Here is an 18262-nt window from a genome sequence, read left to right on the forward strand (position 1 = left end):
TTTGGAAATGGCGTGCGTATGATGATGTTGATATATTGTCTTGTAGAGGGTAATGGAGATTCTGTTAAAACACTGGAAACTCTTAATCAGAGGGTGAAGCGCCAAGAGAACTTGCTGCAACGTTGTAAGGAGATGATTCGGTCACATAAGGAGCGCTGTGCCCAATTAACCAATGAGAAAGAGGCACTTCAAGAACAGTTAGACGAGAGGCTTCAGGAACTGGAGAAAATGAAGGTACAGAAAATGCTCTTAACTTTATGGGTACCTGCTAAAGCACAGTAAGAATTCCAGTACTTCCCAAATTTATTAATAGGACAGACCATTAAACTGTCCCTGTACTTTTTTGGAGTTAAACGTGCAAAACTCACCTGGAATGAACGCATTGAGCAATTACTCAAAAAGCTGTGAGAAGTAGTGTATGAAACCTTACTTTATGAATAACCATCAAAATGGTATCAGAAATAAAGTAGCTGTGGGAAGTTGGGTGAGGAAAGGATGTGTCCCAGGAGAGAAGACAGGAGGTAATGTGGGAAAAGTAGAGCAGAGCTAAACCTTTAAGACACAGTGGAAGAGGCACCAGTTATGTAAATGAACAGAAAACAGAGAAAGGCAGGACAGTGGAGAGCACAATATAGTGAAGATAAGTGCAGTGCCAAAGCTAAATTAATATTTTGCTCAATTTTCCTTTTAAGGTCATTAAATGCCTAGTGTGAAATAAAAGTAAGGTGGCTGATAGTAACGAAAACATGAAAATGTGTTAAGTATAGCTGTACCCAACTTCAGTTCTGGAGATCAGATTCTCTTTTTTGTCTTGGTCTCTGAGCACTGTCCCGGTTTGAAAGAGCTCTGAAAGACTCAGGTATTTTAAGGACCTTTTCCAGAACAAGGCCGTGTTGTACGTTATGCATTATGTTGCATTGCTGAGATCCTCTTGTAAGCCAAGATGCAGGTAGTAGTGCAGGTGCCTTAGGCATGTTTCTTGCCCATTTTACTGTAGCAATTCTGACATCTATGAGCAAAGTGCGGTGGCTGTAACAAAGCCTTCAGATATCTCAATTATTACGGAAGCCATGAGGCAGCCTAACACTGGGAGATTTAGAAGTAATTTAAAGATGCCTACTTTAATTTCCCTGGATTCTGTTCTGTACTCTTTCTCCAAGGCATAGTGCAGGGTAAGAGCTAAACCTCAGCTGTTTGTCAGAAGAAGGTATTTTCTTACAGATGGCAGTGCTTTAAACTTGTGGTTGGGGTCTTTTTTTAGGATCTTCACATGGCTGAGAAGACTAAACTGATTACGCAGTTGCGTGATGCAAAGAATTTGATTGAGCAGCTACAACAAGACAAGGTAAACAAAAAAATTCTCTTTTAAACTCTGTAGTTTTTGAAGAAGATTGTTTAAAACTCAAAATATATGGCTTCTTGGTATTAGAAGCTGTTCTTAGTTGCCTGATGTGGTTTGGTTTACGTTCTAATGAGCAAATAATTTAAGCTACCTAAGAACTTTATTGTATAGATACTTTAGTGTATTTGTCTGTTAGGTTATGCTTGATACTGCAAGATGATGTTATTTAGGATGGAGCAATTATGCTGAATACTCTCCTCAATGCCAGCTTTAAAAAAAGAAAACAAAACCCAAAAGAACAAAAAAAAACCCCAAACATTAACGAAGATGAGATACAATGTAAATTATTAAAAAAAATAACCAATGAAGGAAAAGTAATGTAGTTTCTTAGGATATGAAGAGTTTCTCAGTTTTTTGTTCCTTAAAGCGTGTGGGTTTTTTTATCACATTCTTGGTACTTGGAGTAACTTCTGGTGGTGTAATAAGGAACATGACTAACATTCATTGTATGTGCATGTTCTCTGAGGAGAAGCACGGACTCTACAATGCTTTTGGTTTTGGTTTGTTTACAGAATGCATATAAGTATCTGTATCAGAAGGAGGAGGTTTTCTGGTGGTCCTTAGTTGCTGGAGGAGTTCTTTTCGCCACTAGACAATTTTTGGCTACTTTTCAAAATAATCCCTATTTTTATCTTCTTTTTGTTAGCATTTTCTGTTTACTGACATTGAAAAATACCACAATCTCTGGTCTTGTAGTAATAGACTAAAGTTTATTCCTGACAAGAGTTGTGTCCTGGCTTGAAATTGTTTTAGCTGTATGTTTTATTTATTTGCTAGCTTTTTATCACAAGGACCTTTTCCATAGGGCATGGTAATTGCAGAGACAAAGCGACAAATGCACGAAACGTTGGAAATGAAGGAGGAAGAGATAGCCCAACTGCGTGCTCGGATCAAACAAATAGCTACAAAAGGCGAGGAATTAAAAGAACAGAAAGAAAAATCTGAAAGAGCTGGTAAGAAAATCTGGAGATAATTAGCTTTTACATTTAAACATGAGCAAGCGTCAGCGTGGTCTTTTTGCACTCTTTCATCAGTTGTTGTTTGGAATGGATATTAAGAGATGCTCTTTTTCCTAATGTTCTACATATCACCCCTGCTAGCATTGTTACTAACTTCACTTCTGATCAGCAGAGTTTAGGGATGTTTATAACTGATTTGTCTCTGTTATCAATTCAACTGGAGTTAGGAAGGACACTGCTGAGGGGCAGCTGTACTTTCCCATTTGTAGGAGAAAAGATTGATAGACTTTTGTGCTTGTGTAACTTCAGGAGGGAACCTCTCATCTGTCTATAAATTATCATTATAATGCTACCAGTATTTTACATAGAAAACATAGCAGGCAGTGTCTAAGAGATTGGGAAGATGTAGAAACAAGATGATGTGTTACAACCATAATAAGCATTTTCTTTAAATAACCCTAGCAGAAGCATTTCTAATTTCTTTTTGGTGAAAGAGCAGTGATGATTCCTTTCGCTTCAGGCTTGGAACCTAGGGCTTATGTAGCTATTGCACGCTGTAGTTTGCTTTTGATGGAAATTAGGTAACATTAATTATGTGTGCTTGCAGTTCTCCTTTTGCTTGAAACTAAGTTAAAAGGTCAATCTGCCCCACCTCTGTTTTTTAAACAGTGAAATTGTTTTGTACTATATCTATCAAAATTCTTTTAGAATAATTTAGTTTGTTCTCCTAGGTATCTAAAGGAGATCACTCTTTTGGCAGCAGCTCAGATGTGGTTAGTTTGCATAAAACATTATGCATATTTTCTTTCTCTAAAAAGCGATGAGAAGTTCAAACAATAGAGTTCATAGGGGGTTGTTTTAAATCTACGTAGATTAAGATCAGAACTTTCAATTTTAAACATTAGTTTGGGTAGATCATCCTGCTGTAATACAGAAAAATAGCTTGAACATCCATCTTGTTAAAGTACCAAGCGTTTTGATTAGGTGCCCTCCTCTCCTACCCTTTCAGGTTGCATGTGTCTTTTTAGCTCTGGAAATTCATATTTCAGAAGTCAGTCAATCCTGCTAAAGTTGGATTTTGCTCATTTGTTGGAGATGGGGAAGCTTTTCCTCATGATTTAAAAAAAAAAAAAAAACCCAAACCAAAAAACCACAAAAACAAAAAACAAGCAAGCTGAAGAATATTCTAATACTTCTGTAGATATGAAGTTATTGTCATAGTTGTTTGAAACACAGCATTTTTTTAAGCCGTAGAAACCTCTTAATTATGAACTAATACCTACACACTGTGGTTAATACAGTGATTTCCTCAAACTTGCGTAGCCAGAAGCTGAAAATGGGTTAGAGATGATGCTCTGGATACCCAGAAAACTTAACTATTGTAATGAGAAGTAATTTCACAATTTCACTTATGAATAATGTGTTGAGTACACTGCAATTTTCTTGGGGGAGATTTGTGTGTTAAATATGCTCTCTTTTAAATAAAATTTTAAAGTACTTTTGGGAACTTCTGTGGTTCATAAGCATTCACTTTACCGTTGAATGCATTTATTTTTTGTACTCTGTTAAGCATGCATATATAAATGTTGAAATCCATGGAAAATTAGTTAATACTACGTCTAAGATAGTCAAAATTGTAAGGTGACCTTTAGTGGGTTTTTCCTATTACTTCCTTGGCTTTATGCATTCCAAAAATGTTGTGATGTACAATGGGAGTGTAGTTCAATACAGTTGAACTAAATTGTTCAGGCATTTGAGAAAACCACCATCAATATTGGGAGAGCCCGAAATTACTTCTAAGTCACAACATTAGAGTTATACCAGTTTTAAGAATTTGGCAGTTTCATGTATTTGAGGTCAATGTGTTTTAAGTTCTGTTTCTTGGATAGTTAATGTGAGATGACTTAAAATTCTAGACTCCTTCTCTTTTTCTATATCATGATTTAGCGAAGAGTTGACTTAATAGAATGTTGTATTTGTAGAAATGGTAATTTCACTTACGGCAAAATAAGGATAAGCATAATGCACTTGTACTTGGAATTTACTTTCATAGTGCTATATTGTAGGATTAAAAAATGGTATATTTTTCCATTTCATGTTTTGAACTTGCATAGAGTTATGTGTCTGGCTTTTTTCTTTGTAATTCAGCATAATTCAGTAATTTCACTTTAGTGAAATGCTCCAGTGTTTGATTTAATGTTAATGCATTTTTGTGTACTGAAACAGTGAAAAGTTATGTATGCTTATTTTGTGTGTGTTGTGTGAACTGTAACTTGGTCTGCCCAGTTGAAGATCATTTTTTTTGTAGTTAGAGGTACATTATGTTGAAATCTCACAGAGCATCTTGTTTTTGTGCATCCACACATGCCAATAAGTGAATCATGGTGCCTTTCCCAAGCCTTGTATGAACAGGACTGGGGTAAGGGCTCTTTTTTCTTACATCACACATTGGGTGCTTGAACTGGGCTCTAAAAAGTAAATTCTGTGCTTCTCAGGCACTTTTACTTGAAGTAATGGCAACTGATTTTTTTTTTTTTAATGCTTTGCAGTGTACATAGATTATTTACATTTTACTTCAACAAAGCTATTTACAGTATTTGTAAATTTGCTGGTAAACTGAGGTTTGTTTCTCCTGAGACTACTTGGCGTAAGTCCTTTCTGACTTCTCAGGATGCAGATTACTGACTAACTTATATTCTGTACAGTAAATAATAATAATAAAAAAAGTCTTTAGAAAGCAAATTCATTTTGCTTTACTTTGCCATTCATTGATTACTAGGCAACGTTTCTTTTGCAAGCTTAATTAGCGTGTGCTTTGCACCTTTCTACAGAGAAACAAAAAGCTTGGACTGTGCATTCAAAATCCTGCCGAGATGCACAAATCCAACTATAGGAAATGAATTCATTCAACCTTTGTTTCTCAAACTTTCGACAAGATGCCTGCTCTCAGCCTTCAGTAAGAAAACATGTAAATCCCTCCTTTGCCCTCCTGTTCTTCACAATTTTCAGCAGTAGATGGCACTAGAGTTGAAGAGAAAACGTGTAGCGCCGGGAGAGTTGAGCAAGAAGCTTTTGCGGTACGGACTGGTGTTACAGTGGGTAGGAGAGGCAAGGCGAAGGCAACGGAGATTGGTATTTTGGAGTAGTGTATGTAAAGCAGTCAACTCTCTAGCACACGTCTTATAAAAATCCGTTTTGCAACCTCGCACTTCTTTAAACTCCGCTCAGGCTCTTTTTGTGTAATGTATATAACTGCACAGGAAGGATTCCACTTTGTCTGGCTTGGTCCACGGGGATTTTGCAAGACTCACCTGCGACTCTGTTGGTGTGCTTGTTATTACTGTTTCTGCTTTTCCACTGTGCCTTTGTGAGAATTCACTTAGCCAGTACCCGGGTTAAAAGATCTTCCCTCGACAGTAGCTCTGCTGGTTGCGAAAGAACACAGGCAGTGCCTTTACTCTTGCGTTCAGAATAGAAGTATTTGGATAAAACCAGGAACTTTTATTCCAGGCATTTGTCTGCAGTAGAATGAAAATCTCCCATAGATTAAAAATAATAATAATAACGTTCTGTCTACTTGATGATAGTTTTGCCCTCTGCTGGTTTGAAACTGAGTTGTGTCATGCTACAATAGAATGACTAGAATTGAATTAAAATGTTCTGTTTTGCTTAAGTGCTAAAAGTGCCTGAGATGCATATAATTTAACTTTTAGAGAGCTAAGTGTGTTTCTGTGAAGTGTTGCTTCTTTGTGCTTTCATACCCCTTCGGCGTTTTACCCATCAGCTTTTCTCTAGCTTTTGTATTAGCATCCTGCTTGCAATTACGGTGATGCAGCTGTCGTACTGCATGTTGCTCAGCTATTACATATCAGTAGTCAACCCTAGCGTCACCCTGGATCTTCTCTTTGGCAGATTTGTGGGCTATGGCAAATGCATTCTCTTTCCTTTTGCAGAAGTAACAGGTTTCTCCAATGAAAATAAAGTGTATGTTGCTTAGAATAAGAATCAGAAAACATGTATGGCAAAGTGAAATAACTTAATCTTTTACTTGCAGGCTTTATTTTCAAGCTATACTCTGTAAAGGTCTGTAGGGTTGGGTTTTTGGTTTTTGGTTGTATGTTGTTTTTGTTTTTTGTTTTTTTTTTTTTTTAAAGAAGCCATTTATGATGCTGTAATACTGAAGGACTTGGCCAATTCTGCTGGCTGTGCGTGCTTTTGTTAGAGCTGAGAGGAGCATCAGGGAAGCCGGTGCCATTCTCCAAAGACATTTGCGCAGTTTCTGTTCAAAACCAAGTCGTGGATGGGGTGACAAGGGGGAAGGACTTGAGTCCTGCGGGTCCCAGGTGGCAAATGCCTTGATGGGGACTGTGAAGAAAGGTGCTTGGAAAGTAAGGAGCTGTAAGGCTTGTGCATGCTTGCATTGTCGTTTAGACTGTTTTGCTATTTGAAATAATCTCTAGAGCTCTTAATTTTTTTGTAATGAGTTTTAGTGTTTATTATTTAAGTAGAACCAGGAGGGAAAAAGTGGATACAATGGTGTGCTTTGGTATTGCCAGGGTTAATAACAACCCTGTTTTCCCCTAAAACGTGATTGTTTCTGTGAGTAGTCAGAGAAAGGCTTCCTTAGGAAACGGAAGAAAATTCTGGAAAAGATCAGAATTTGGATGAATGCAGTTTTATGGAATTGACTTAATTTAAAACCTATTTGCAGCGTTGCCTCAAAAGTATAGATTGTGCTTAGAAGTGTCAGGTTTGAATGTTATCAGTAGATGTGGAATTGCTTTGAATGCCTACTAAGTAATGGTGAATCAAGGAAACTAGAGATGTGTGTGTCTTACTCTGCCACCAGAATACTATCCAAGTAGTCCAGGGTATAATAAAATAATATACTTATAGGTTTTTTGTGCTCTGATAAATTACAGTCTTGATATTAGCACTGTGATTTTGAAATTTACAGGGATGTTTTGCCAAAGTTCTTTTATGCAAAAAATTAACCATATAGTAGACTGTTCTGAGACTGAATTTTCCTTTGATATGCAGAAGGAGTTTTCCACATTCATGATCTATTCAGGACAAGAGATTTCCCTAATAGTGATCAAATTCTAGTCTTGTGTAATTCTATATAGATTCTGCCATCAGTTTCAGTGAGGAGCTCAAATACTGGTATTGAATAATAATAAAAAAAAAAATAATTCACAACATAGGAATTTATTTGCTTCCTTTTTATTTCTAAATGATCATCTGTGAAGTGAATAAAGTATGTTAGAATACTTCTCCCTTAGCATGGGAAGAAGCTGTGGAATTATTGCTTCCTATTTGTAAATTAGAATGCTTTTCAGCAGACTTGTGTATCTTATGCAAATACAAGTAAATTTCATCACTGCGGCTTGAGTGTTCTTTTGAAACATCTTATAGAGATTCAAGTTTTCTGGAAGCAAATGTTACTATCTTTTTCTTATGTTTTATTTGCAAAGTTTAGAAGCACAGGACAGTCTTCATACCATACAAGCATTTTTCCAGTGTTCCTGAATGGCATTGGTAGTAACTTACATTAAAAGTGAATAGTGAAATAATGAAATTAGCAAAGCCACCTGTATGGACTCCACCAAACCCACAATTTAAAGAGAAGATTATTTAGGTTTTACAGTTTGAAATAAACAACTCTTAGGTAAATAAAGTGCCTGATATTATATTTCAGTGTTCTGTTCAGGAAGAACTCTTCCATGATTCAGTAAAAACTTATTTTCATAGCAGTCATTCCTGGTTTATGCTTCCGTCTGCTCGTTTTAGTGGAAGAACAACTTGTGAATCGCCTTTTCTTCATACAGACTTTTTCCTTTTCTTCAAAGTTACTCAGCACATACTATGGCTCCTCTTCTGGCTATATGTTTATTTGTATGGTTTATGTATTTTATAGTGATTTTAGGGGATTAAATAGAAGCTACAGAATGTATTAGAAGACATTCACAGCTATTTGTTAGTTCTCTTTCCTTTCTAGATAATAAACGTATGTGGATTCTTGATGGATTCCTAAGTTAATTCTTCTGTCACTTGTGTAATTTACAGTTACTGAGAACTCTGTTCTTGTGTCAAGGGACATAAGTATATGATAGTCGAGAAATACCTTTTTTTTTTTTTCTTTTTCCTTTTCTTTGCAGCTTTTGAAGAACTTGAGAGGGCTCTGAGTATGGCCCAAAAGACAGAGGAAGCCCGGAAAAAATTGCAGGCAGAAATGGATGAAAAAATCAAAGCAGTAGAAAAGGCAAGTGAGGAAGAGAGGGTAAATCTTCAACGGGAGTTAACCAGAGTGAAACAAGAGGTGGTTGAGATTATGAAGGTAAAAGCTGAAACTCACCCTGTATTATTGGCTTTTCATCTAACCATTCAATTACAGTTAAACTGCAGTTGTAAAATACATCAGTGTATCAGAACTTTGTTATAAAATTTCTGTTATTTAATAAAATCTATAAAAATTAATTTCAGGGATTAAAGATTTACTTAAGGCAAAGTAGAAAACTCCCCACATGGTTGTGTTTTTTTTCTCTTAACAGTTTAAAATCAATAGGTTAGAGGCATGTACAAATGAACAGTATTACTCTCTGTTTCACAGTATTTAATAAAATTATTTACCAGAAGTACACTTGAGACTTTAAGGGAGTCAGGAAGAAGAAATTAATGGCAATCAGCTCACACATCTCTACCAGGATTTTGGGTTTTAATACTAAGTACTTTTAATGATTATCCTAGTCCGGTACATGAAATCATTTAAGAACTTGTTGCCAAACTGTTTGCTAGTTAAGAACTGCTAAAATTTGCTTTGTCTGGCATATTCAGGTAGGAATTGCAGGAGTACTGAACGTGCCTTGCAAATCTGTAAGTTTGTACACCTTTAAATTGCAGTTCTTGTGTTGACATTTGTTATGTTATTTGTTTTTCTAAGAGAATACACTGATGCTTTAGGGGGATGTCTGAATTGCATTACATTATTCTTAAATAAAGCACATTTATAGGTTGTAGATAGCTGTCTACGTACAGCATCACCACTTGACTTTCTGGCTCATGAAATAACAAGAATATAGGGAAAGCTACTGACAGAAGTTCCTTTTCCAATTTATCACATTTGATCTGAGAATGAAAACAGTCAGTTCACCTTGGTAGAAGAGGCCTTAGAAAATATGGTGTTTCTTTTAGTACAACTGTGAAAGACTTGAGAAGGAAGGTGGATGACTACCGGCTTGAAAATAAGAACTGTCTGGGCTTAATATTAAGGGCTCCAAGTGATTGTTACTTATTCAAAGGGAGCAAAGAGACGGTTCTGGTTTCCTCTCTCTGATGCAGTGCTTTTCTTATTAAGAAATAATACAAAGTGGTTTGTTACTTAATATTTTGGATTTAGCTTTTTCTGACTTTGATTTCTGACTTTGATTCTATGATTCACAGAAGTCTTCAGAGGAGCGTGTTGCTGAACTAGAAAAATTCCACAAAAAAGAAATGGCTACCAAAGATCAGGAGCTAAGTGAGAGATTACAGGCCCAAGAAAAGGCATTTCAGGAGAAGATGAAGGCAGCTCTTGTAAGTATCCCTAAAATGTGTAGGAAGACATTCCTCTTAAGTGTGAGGTGGGCTAGAAGTCTTAATCTGACCCCATTCCATAGTGAGAGTCCTTCTGTGCTCAAAGATATGAGTGTCCTCCAAAAGTCAAAGAGCTCAGAGACTTCAGCAACATGAAAGGAAAGCAGCTGCGATTATCCAGACTGAGTGATGATAATTAATCACTATTACCCCTCACCAACAGCTGTATCTTGTATGAAAGACTTATTTTTTTGAAAAATCTTTTTGTTAGACTTGTGTTTTTTTGTTTTTTTTTTTTTTTTAATTTCTTCCTCTGGATCGTTGGTGATTAACCACAGCACCTAGAGTAAAAGAGGTACAAAGAATGAGGCTGTTACTTGAAAAGTGTTGGTATCATTATGTCTGGTTGTATTGTGTTATATGAGCAGGGTTAACTATTCATAGTGTTTGACCTCAGAAAAGAATTTTCTTCTAGGTCAGGCTGGGAGGAATCATTGATATTCTTTGCTCTTTTTTGTAAGCTGTAATCCACTTTATATCATCATGTAATTTTACCTAACAAATATTAGATTTTTTTTTTTGTGTGTTCGTCCATGCTGGTCCATGACTAGGACTGAGGGACTTTGACAGTGCCTTCCTGACTATATTTTTCTCCCTGTTTCTCAGGTTATTTTTGTAACTATAGGGAGTAGAAGCTTAAAAATACATTAGCAGTGGAATCAAGTGAGGACAGACCTTTATTCCTCGAAGGTGTTACTCTCAATTGTGGTAAACAAACCAAAATGAAAGGCTGGATTGCATTATGATTTTCATACAAAGAGATGTAGAAGACAAATGATTCCGAAGAAAAGTGATTTATAACAATTTTGTTTTCAGAGATGAAATACAAACTCTGTGTGTGTGTGTCTGCGTAGAAAATACAAGTGATTAGTGTGTGACTTCTATTAACTGGTTTGTAAATATTCTATTATACTGTTTTTAAAGGTATGATCACTGTATTTATAGTTTATTGTCTTAATCATAATTTTTGATACAGGAAAAAAATCAGACCGAGTGTTTAAAAACCCTTCAAGAACAAGAGCAGCAAGAATCCCTAGCCTTAGAAGAATTAGAGCTTCAGAAGAAAGCGATACAGTCAGAGTGTGACAAGAAAGTTCAGAAGATGCATCAAGAAGTAGAGACTTTTAGAACTGTGAGTAAAGATTTCAAAAGAGTAAACATTTACAAGAATTCCTTTCAATATACAAGCCAGGCCAATAGCATCCTGGCTTGTATCAGCAATAGTGTGGTGAGCAGGACTAGGGCAGTGATTGTTCCCCTGTACTCGGCACTGGTGAGGCCCCACCTCAACTACTGTGTTCAGTTTTGAGCCCCTCACTACAAGAAGGACACTGAGATGCTGGAGCGTGTCCAGAGAAGGGCAGTGAGGTGAGGGGTCTGGAGAACAAGTCCTGTGAGGAGCAGCTGAGGGAACTGGGGTTGTTCAGCCTGGAGAAAAGGAGGCTGAGGGGAGACCTCATCGCTCTCTACAACTACCTGGAAGGAGGTTGTAGAGAGGTGGGGGTCAGTCTCTTCTCCAAAGTAGCAAGCAACGGGACAAGAAGAAGTGGCGTCAAGTTATGCCAGGGGAGGTTTAGATTGGATATAAGGAAAAATTTCTTCACTGAAAGCATTGGAACAGGCTGCCCAGAGAAGCGGTTGAATCACCATCTCTGGAGGTACTTAAAAGACGGGTAGTAGACGTGGTGCTTAGGGGCATGGTTTAGTGGTGCACTTGGCAGTGTTTGGTTGATGGTTGGACTCAATGATCTGAAAGGTCCCTTCCAACATAGATGATTCTCTGATATATTTAGCTATGACAGATTTACAAATACTGTGGACTTAACTGTGACTGGGTTGCTCTAATCTTACCATGCTTCTTGTAATGACAGAAATTTAATGCATCGTCATGGTATACTGCAGCCCTGAGTTTTTTACAAGATTAGATGATAAAATACAGAAATATATTCACTTTATATCATGGCATGGGATATGAATTTGTATCCGTCTACAGAATTTTTTTTTATGTTATACAGAAGAGTTAAGCTTTAAACTGTGTAACTTCTGGGTACTGCTACCATACAAACAGTTATAAGAATACTTAAGTAAGGAAAAAAATTGCTTAAATTCTTGAAGTATCGTTTACTTTATGTAATGGGTAAGATTGTATTATCTACTCGTGCAAGTTTGTATATTATTCCATTATTCCCAAATATTAGTTTGGAAGTTTTGTCTATGGAAGCATTTTAACTTTACAGCAGCGTTTCCATGAGGGGTGAAATTAAGATATATCAGTTAGTAGATATGTACAAAGCTCCATAATAGTCGTGTAGACTGCCGATATCTTTCATCCTATATATTGGTGCTTTAGCTTAATAAGAAAATGTGAACATGTCTCAATGTGAATTATTTTATTTGAATTAATTAAATTATTTCCAAGTTTTTATTGTATCTATTTTCACTGCAGGGAAATAGAAAATTTTGTATAACTAACTAACTTACCATAATGGAAGCAAAATTGAGAACAAACTAGATGAATGAAAGGCTTATATAAAAAGTTGATATTCACTAAAACTAATGGAATAAGTGACTTGTAGTTATGTGAACCTGGTGAAGTTTTTTTTTTTTTAAATTTAATCAACTTCTTACTTTTGAATATTCATATTCTTTTAAAACTGTATTCTCTAACAGAGGATTCTTGAACTGGAAAGCACTCTTGCAAAGTATTCACAAGATGACAGAAACCAGTCAGAGGAATTAAGTACTCTGATGGAGTCTGAAAAAAAGCAGCACAATAAGGAAATTAGTGATATAGTTGAAAAACACAAGAAAGAATTGGAGAACATGAAACAGCAGCAGGAAGAGCTTTGGACAGAAAAACTTCAAATCTTAAAGCAACAACAAGTAACTGAAATAGAAAAAATGAGAGAGAAACAGGAGCAAGAGATAGATACCATTTTGAAAGAGAAAGAAGCAGTTTTCCGTGCACACATAGAAGAGATGAATGAAAAAACATTAGAAAAACTTGATGTGAAACAGACAGAATTAGAAGCACTGTCTTCTGAGCTATCAGAAGCCCTAAAAATACGTCATGATTTAGAACAAGAGCTCTCAGAATTGAATAGTAAAGTGTGTGAAGCAAAGCAAGAATTGGAAGGAAAGTTGGAAGAAGAGAGAAAACGGCACAGCGAAGAGGTTGAAATGATGTTAAAAGAGCATGAAATGTCCATTCAAGGTGTTGAGAAGTTACTCAAAGAGGAGCTCAACAAACTCAAGCAATCGTTGGAGGAGAAAGACAGACATCTGGAGGAACTAAAAGCACATGAACAGAAACTAAAGGAATCTGCAGAGAGATCTGAAGCCGAACTTGTCCAAGTGTCTGCAAAGCTAGAGGAGCTTTCAGAGTCTCATCAAAGTACTTCTAATGAGCAGGCAAAGATTTATGAAGAGGAATTAGCAAAATTGCAGCAAAAGCTGACAGATCTTGAAGGTGAAAAATTGCAACTTAGTGAGCAGCTAGGAGGAAGTGAATCCCAGCTGAATGAAGTCAGGAATGAGTTAGAGGCATATGTCTCTCAGGTACATGACCTGAAGCAGCATTTGCAAGAAGCAAGCAATGAAAATACACAAAGAGTAACCTCTGTAACACAACAGTATGAATGTCAGCTGAAGGATGCACAGAGAGAGGCTGATGAGACAAAGAGAAGTCTAACTGAGAAGGAAAATGAAATTGAACACATGAAGAAGTTACAGAACAAGCAAGTGGAAGAGCTTAAAGAGAAACTGTTAGCAGCAGAGGAGAGAATTAGTGCTTTACAAGGAGAATATGAAAGTAAACTGAAACGTCAAGAGAACAAAATGGAGAAAATTAAACAGAAATCAAAAGATATGCAGGAAACTTTCAAAAAGAAGCTTGCTGAGCAGGAAGCTAAACTAAAAAAAGAGCTTGAAAACAAGCAGTTGGAGTTCAGTCAGAAAGAGAGTGAATTCAACGCTAAAATGTTGGAAATGGCACATGCCAGCTCAGCCGGAATCAATGATGCCGTGTCAAAACTGGAATCTAATCAGAAGGAGCAACTAGAGAGTCTTGCTGAGGCTCATAGGAGGGAGTTAGAAGAAGTTACCCAGAGTTGGGAAAAGAAACTCAATCAGCAGGTTGAAGAGCTCCAGGAAAAACATGAAATGGAACTGCAAGAGAAGGAGCAGGAGGTTGGAGACCTGAAACAGAAACTTGCTACCTTCAGTGCTGAGAAGGAGGGTTCCAGAACAGAAATAACCCGACTGAAGGAAGAACAGGTGAAAAGAGAGGAGTCCTTGAAAGAACTGCAGGAACAACTAAAGCAGTCGGTGGCTAAGGTGAATGCTTTGTCTGATAAGGAAAGTGACCTGAAAACACAGTTGAAAAAATTGGAAAGCGATCTTAATCAGTCCCTGAAAGATCAGTCAGAACTTCAGGAACAGCTCAATAAACAGAAAGCAATTGAAGAAGAGGACAAAGCCAAAATTACTGAGCTGGGTGATACACTGAAAACACTTGAGGAGAAACTCCAAACGGTGCAGTCTTCTCAGTATAAAGATCATGAAAATTATGAGAAAAAAATAGAGGCAATTCAGCTAAAAGAAACTGAGTTTAAGAGGCGGTCAGAAGAACTTGCAGCCCAGTTAGATGCTTGTTGGAGGAATGCTGAAGCTTTATTGCAAACAAAAAGCAATGAATTAATTGAAAAATGTAATGAAAAAATTGGCATGGTAACATGCAAAATTGCAGATTGTGAGCGCCGAACTGCAAAAGTTAAAGAAGCAGTAATAATTGAAGTGAGTAAGATTCCTGAACTAGAAGCTCAACTTAGAGAAGTAACAGAGCACCATTCTGTGGCAAGTGCTTCTTTGCAAAAGTCAATGCAACAGCTGCAAGAGAAGGACAATTTAATTATGTCCATGAGAGCTGACATTGAAGGGCTTGTAACAGAAAAGGAACAATTGCAAAAAGAAGGAGGGCATCAGCAGCAAGCAGCATCAGAAAAAGAAACTTGCATAACACAACTGAGGAAAGAGTTATCTGAAAACATCAATGCTGTCACCTCAATGAAGGAGGAACTCCAGGAAAAAGAATCCGAGATCTCTGCTCTCAACAAAACAATTAATGACCTTAATGTTAGACTTGAAAGCACGATAAGTTTAACGGAGAAGGAAGCAGCCATGTCTCTGTTAAGCAAGCAACATGAAGAGGATCGGTTGCAGTTGTTAAACCAGGTACAGGAGTTATCATCCAGAGTTGAGACGCTGAGTCAAGAAAAAGCGTCAGCTCTTGAGCAGGTAGGTCATTGCACAGCCAAGCTCTCAGAGTGGAAGATGAAAGCACAAACCAGGTTTACACAAAATCATGATACTATTAAAGATTTGCAGAGCAAACTTGAATTAAGCAATACTGAAGCCAATAAAAAAGATGAAGAGCTAAATAAACTGAAGGAGCAGCTGGCTAAACAAAGCAAGAGTCTGGATAGTTTAAAAAGTGAACTGGAACAAAAGCAAAACGTGAGGGAAAAGCAAGAAGGTGAGTTAACTGCAACATTAAAAAAACAAGCAGCAAGAATTGCTGAACTAGAAGAACATGTTGCTCAGAAAACTTCAGAAAATGATTCCTTGGTGGAGGAACTTAAAAAATATAATGAACAAAAAAACACAGAGCAAGAAGAGATAGCTTGGCAACTCCAGCAGGCAGAGAAGGTGGCTTTTGAAAAGGACAATAGATTTAAGGAGGCAGAAGAAAAAGCGCTTAATCTTGAGAAGCAAATAGGTGCACTGAAAGCTGAATTTGAAGCAAAGGAGAGGGAATTTGATCAAATGAAATCAGCGATGCTTAAAAGCAAAGAGGGAGAACTGAAAGAATTAGAAGACAGACTAAATGCAGAGAACAGCACTAAGCTGGCAGATCTGAAAAAGAAGGCAGAGCAAAAAATTGGTTCTATTAAAAAGCAATTGATGTCTCAGATGGAAGAAAAGGAACGGGAATTTAAGCAAGATAAAGAAAATCACTTAAGAGACTTGGAACAAAAAGTGCAGGAGAGAGAGGCCAAGATTGAGTCCTTAGAAGAAAAAATTAGGTCAACAAGAGATCCCACAGAATTAGAGAAAGAAATGCTGCAAAAATTAGAGAGCGTAAAAGCTGCTGTAGAACAAGAAAAGAATAAAATGCTTGAGAGCGTCCAACAGACATATGAAGAGAAAATCCACGTGTTACAAAAGGGCTTGACAGAAAAAGATGAATTGTTGCGCAAATATGAAAAGGAACAGCAAGAGAGTAATGGCTCTCATCTAGAACTGCAAAACAAACAGGAAGAACTCCTTAAAAAATTAGAATGTGTTGAGAAGAGCCATCAGGAGGAGCAGAGTAGGACTAAAAACCTCAGGAAAGAACTTCAGGAGCAAACCAAAAAATACTCATTGTTAGCGGATGAGCATGCTCGTTGTGGTGATGATTTAGCAAGCACTAGGGAAGAATTAAAAGCTAAAGAACAAAACCATCTTGGCATGGCGAACACAATTGGAGATCTCCAGAAAAAAATACAGGAGAAGGAGGCAGTCAGTCAATCTTTAGAACAGAAGATAAAGGAGTTGGAAAATAATCTAGTGAAGGAAAATGAAGTGCATAAGACTGAGATGGAAGATATGAGTTTGAGATACGAAGAAAAGCTAAAAAGTTTACAGCAACAGTTGGATGAAAGAAACGACAGTCTTAAAGCTTTTGAGGAAAATTCTGAAGAAAAGGCTAAATCTGGTTTGGAGCTGCAGAATTTACTAGGTGATATGCAGAACCAGCAGAAGGACTTGCAGACTAAACTGGAAGAGACTGAAAGGGAGAAACAGAAACTACGCAAAGAAGTGAGTAATCTTCAAAAAGACTTACGTACTCTGCGAAAAGAACAGCAGCAGGAACTCGACATAGTAAAGAAGGAGTCCTTAGAAGAAATGGAGCAGAAAATCAGGTAAATTCTTTGTTCCTGGTCTTGTTACCATTTCATTGCTTTATTCTTAACTACTAAAACCACAAGAAGACCTTTTTAAAGCTCAATTTGTAACAATGAAATAATGACTGGTATTCTTCTAAATAGACTTAGAGAAACGTCAAGCAAAGAGCTACTTGAAAGTAGCACTTCATGAATACTATTTGAGTCATGAGTTTAAAAAGTGGTTTGTCTTTGGCAAAGATTCTGCTTCTGATTTGTTTTAGAGATGGTCATTTTCAGCATTGCCAGAATGTAAAATATAATTCTGTTTTCCTCAAACAGGAAACGAAATTTATTAAAAATAGACTTAGAGAAACATAAAGCAAAGAGCTACTTGAAAGTAGCACTTCATGAATACTATTTGAGTCATGAGTTTAAAAAGTGGTTTGTCTTTGGCAAAGATTCTGCTTCTGATTTGTTTTAGAGATGGTCATTTTCAGCATTGCCAGAATGTAAAATATAATTCTGTTTTCCTCAAACAGGAAACGAAATTTATTAAAACATAGTGCTGAGAGCTTCATGTTCAAATGATACCAAGAATTGTTCGTATGTCCCGCACAAAAATGTGGTATACTGCTCAGCACTCTAATAGTTTTTCAAGCAAGGAATTCCCTAATAATTCTGAATGTTCTTTACTTCCAGTTCTTCATCTTCCTCAGAAAAAACTTTGTATCTTTAAACTAGATTTGAAGGGGCATGGGCATGTAACTGGGCTCGATAGAGAGGCGCCTGGGCGTAGTAGCTCAGCAGTTGTGGGGCCGAGTGCTAGTATTTTTGAGGATTGGAAGGCCCACCACCCTTCACGGGCAAAAACTATACACTCATTGGCTTTTCTGAAATGCCTGTACACCAATGCCTGCAGCATGGGGAATAAACAAGAGGAGTTAGAGATCTGTGTGCAGTCACAGGACCATGATCTCATTGCAATTACTGAGACGTGGTGGGATAGCTCACATGACTGGAACACTGTCATGGAGGGCTATGTTCTCTTTAGGAAAGATAGGCCAGCGAGGCGAGGTGGTGGAGTTGCTCTTTATGTGAGAGAGCAACTGGAATGTATCGAGCTCTCCCTGGGGGCAGATGATGAGCAAGTTGAGAGCTTGTGGGTAAGGATCAAGGGGCAGGGTAATATGAGAGACACAGTTGTGGGTGTCTATTACAGGCCACCTGATCAGGATGGGGAAGTTGATGAGGCCTTCTACAGACAGGTGAGAATCACCTCACAATCACAGGCCTTGATTCTCATGGGGGACTTCAACTACCCTGATATCTGCTGGGAAGGC

At 37.3% G+C, this 18262-nt stretch overlaps 1 protein-coding gene across 1 annotated transcript in view; it reads left to right on the forward strand.

The window, feature by feature from the left end:
* Positions 1 to 18262, forward strand: part of GOLGA4 (golgin A4) — a 54694-nt gene that overhangs the window by 14401 nt on the left and 22031 nt on the right. Inside the window, exons 8-14 of the mRNA XM_009883277.1 lie at positions 47 to 234; positions 1262 to 1345; positions 2208 to 2355; positions 8520 to 8698; positions 9802 to 9933; positions 10970 to 11125; positions 12664 to 16958. Of these exons, the coding sequence (XP_009881579.1) occupies positions 47 to 234; positions 1262 to 1345; positions 2208 to 2355; positions 8520 to 8698; positions 9802 to 9933; positions 10970 to 11125; positions 12664 to 16958 (5182 nt within the window). The remainder of the gene's footprint in view (positions 1 to 46; positions 235 to 1261; positions 1346 to 2207; positions 2356 to 8519; positions 8699 to 9801; positions 9934 to 10969; positions 11126 to 12663; positions 16959 to 18262) is intronic.

This window comes from Charadrius vociferus, unplaced genomic scaffold, assembly GCF_000708025.1.
Source record: "Charadrius vociferus isolate BGI_N301 unplaced genomic scaffold, ASM70802v2 scaffold394, whole genome shotgun sequence".
NCBI lineage: Eukaryota > Metazoa > Chordata > Aves > Charadriiformes > Charadriidae > Charadrius > Charadrius vociferus.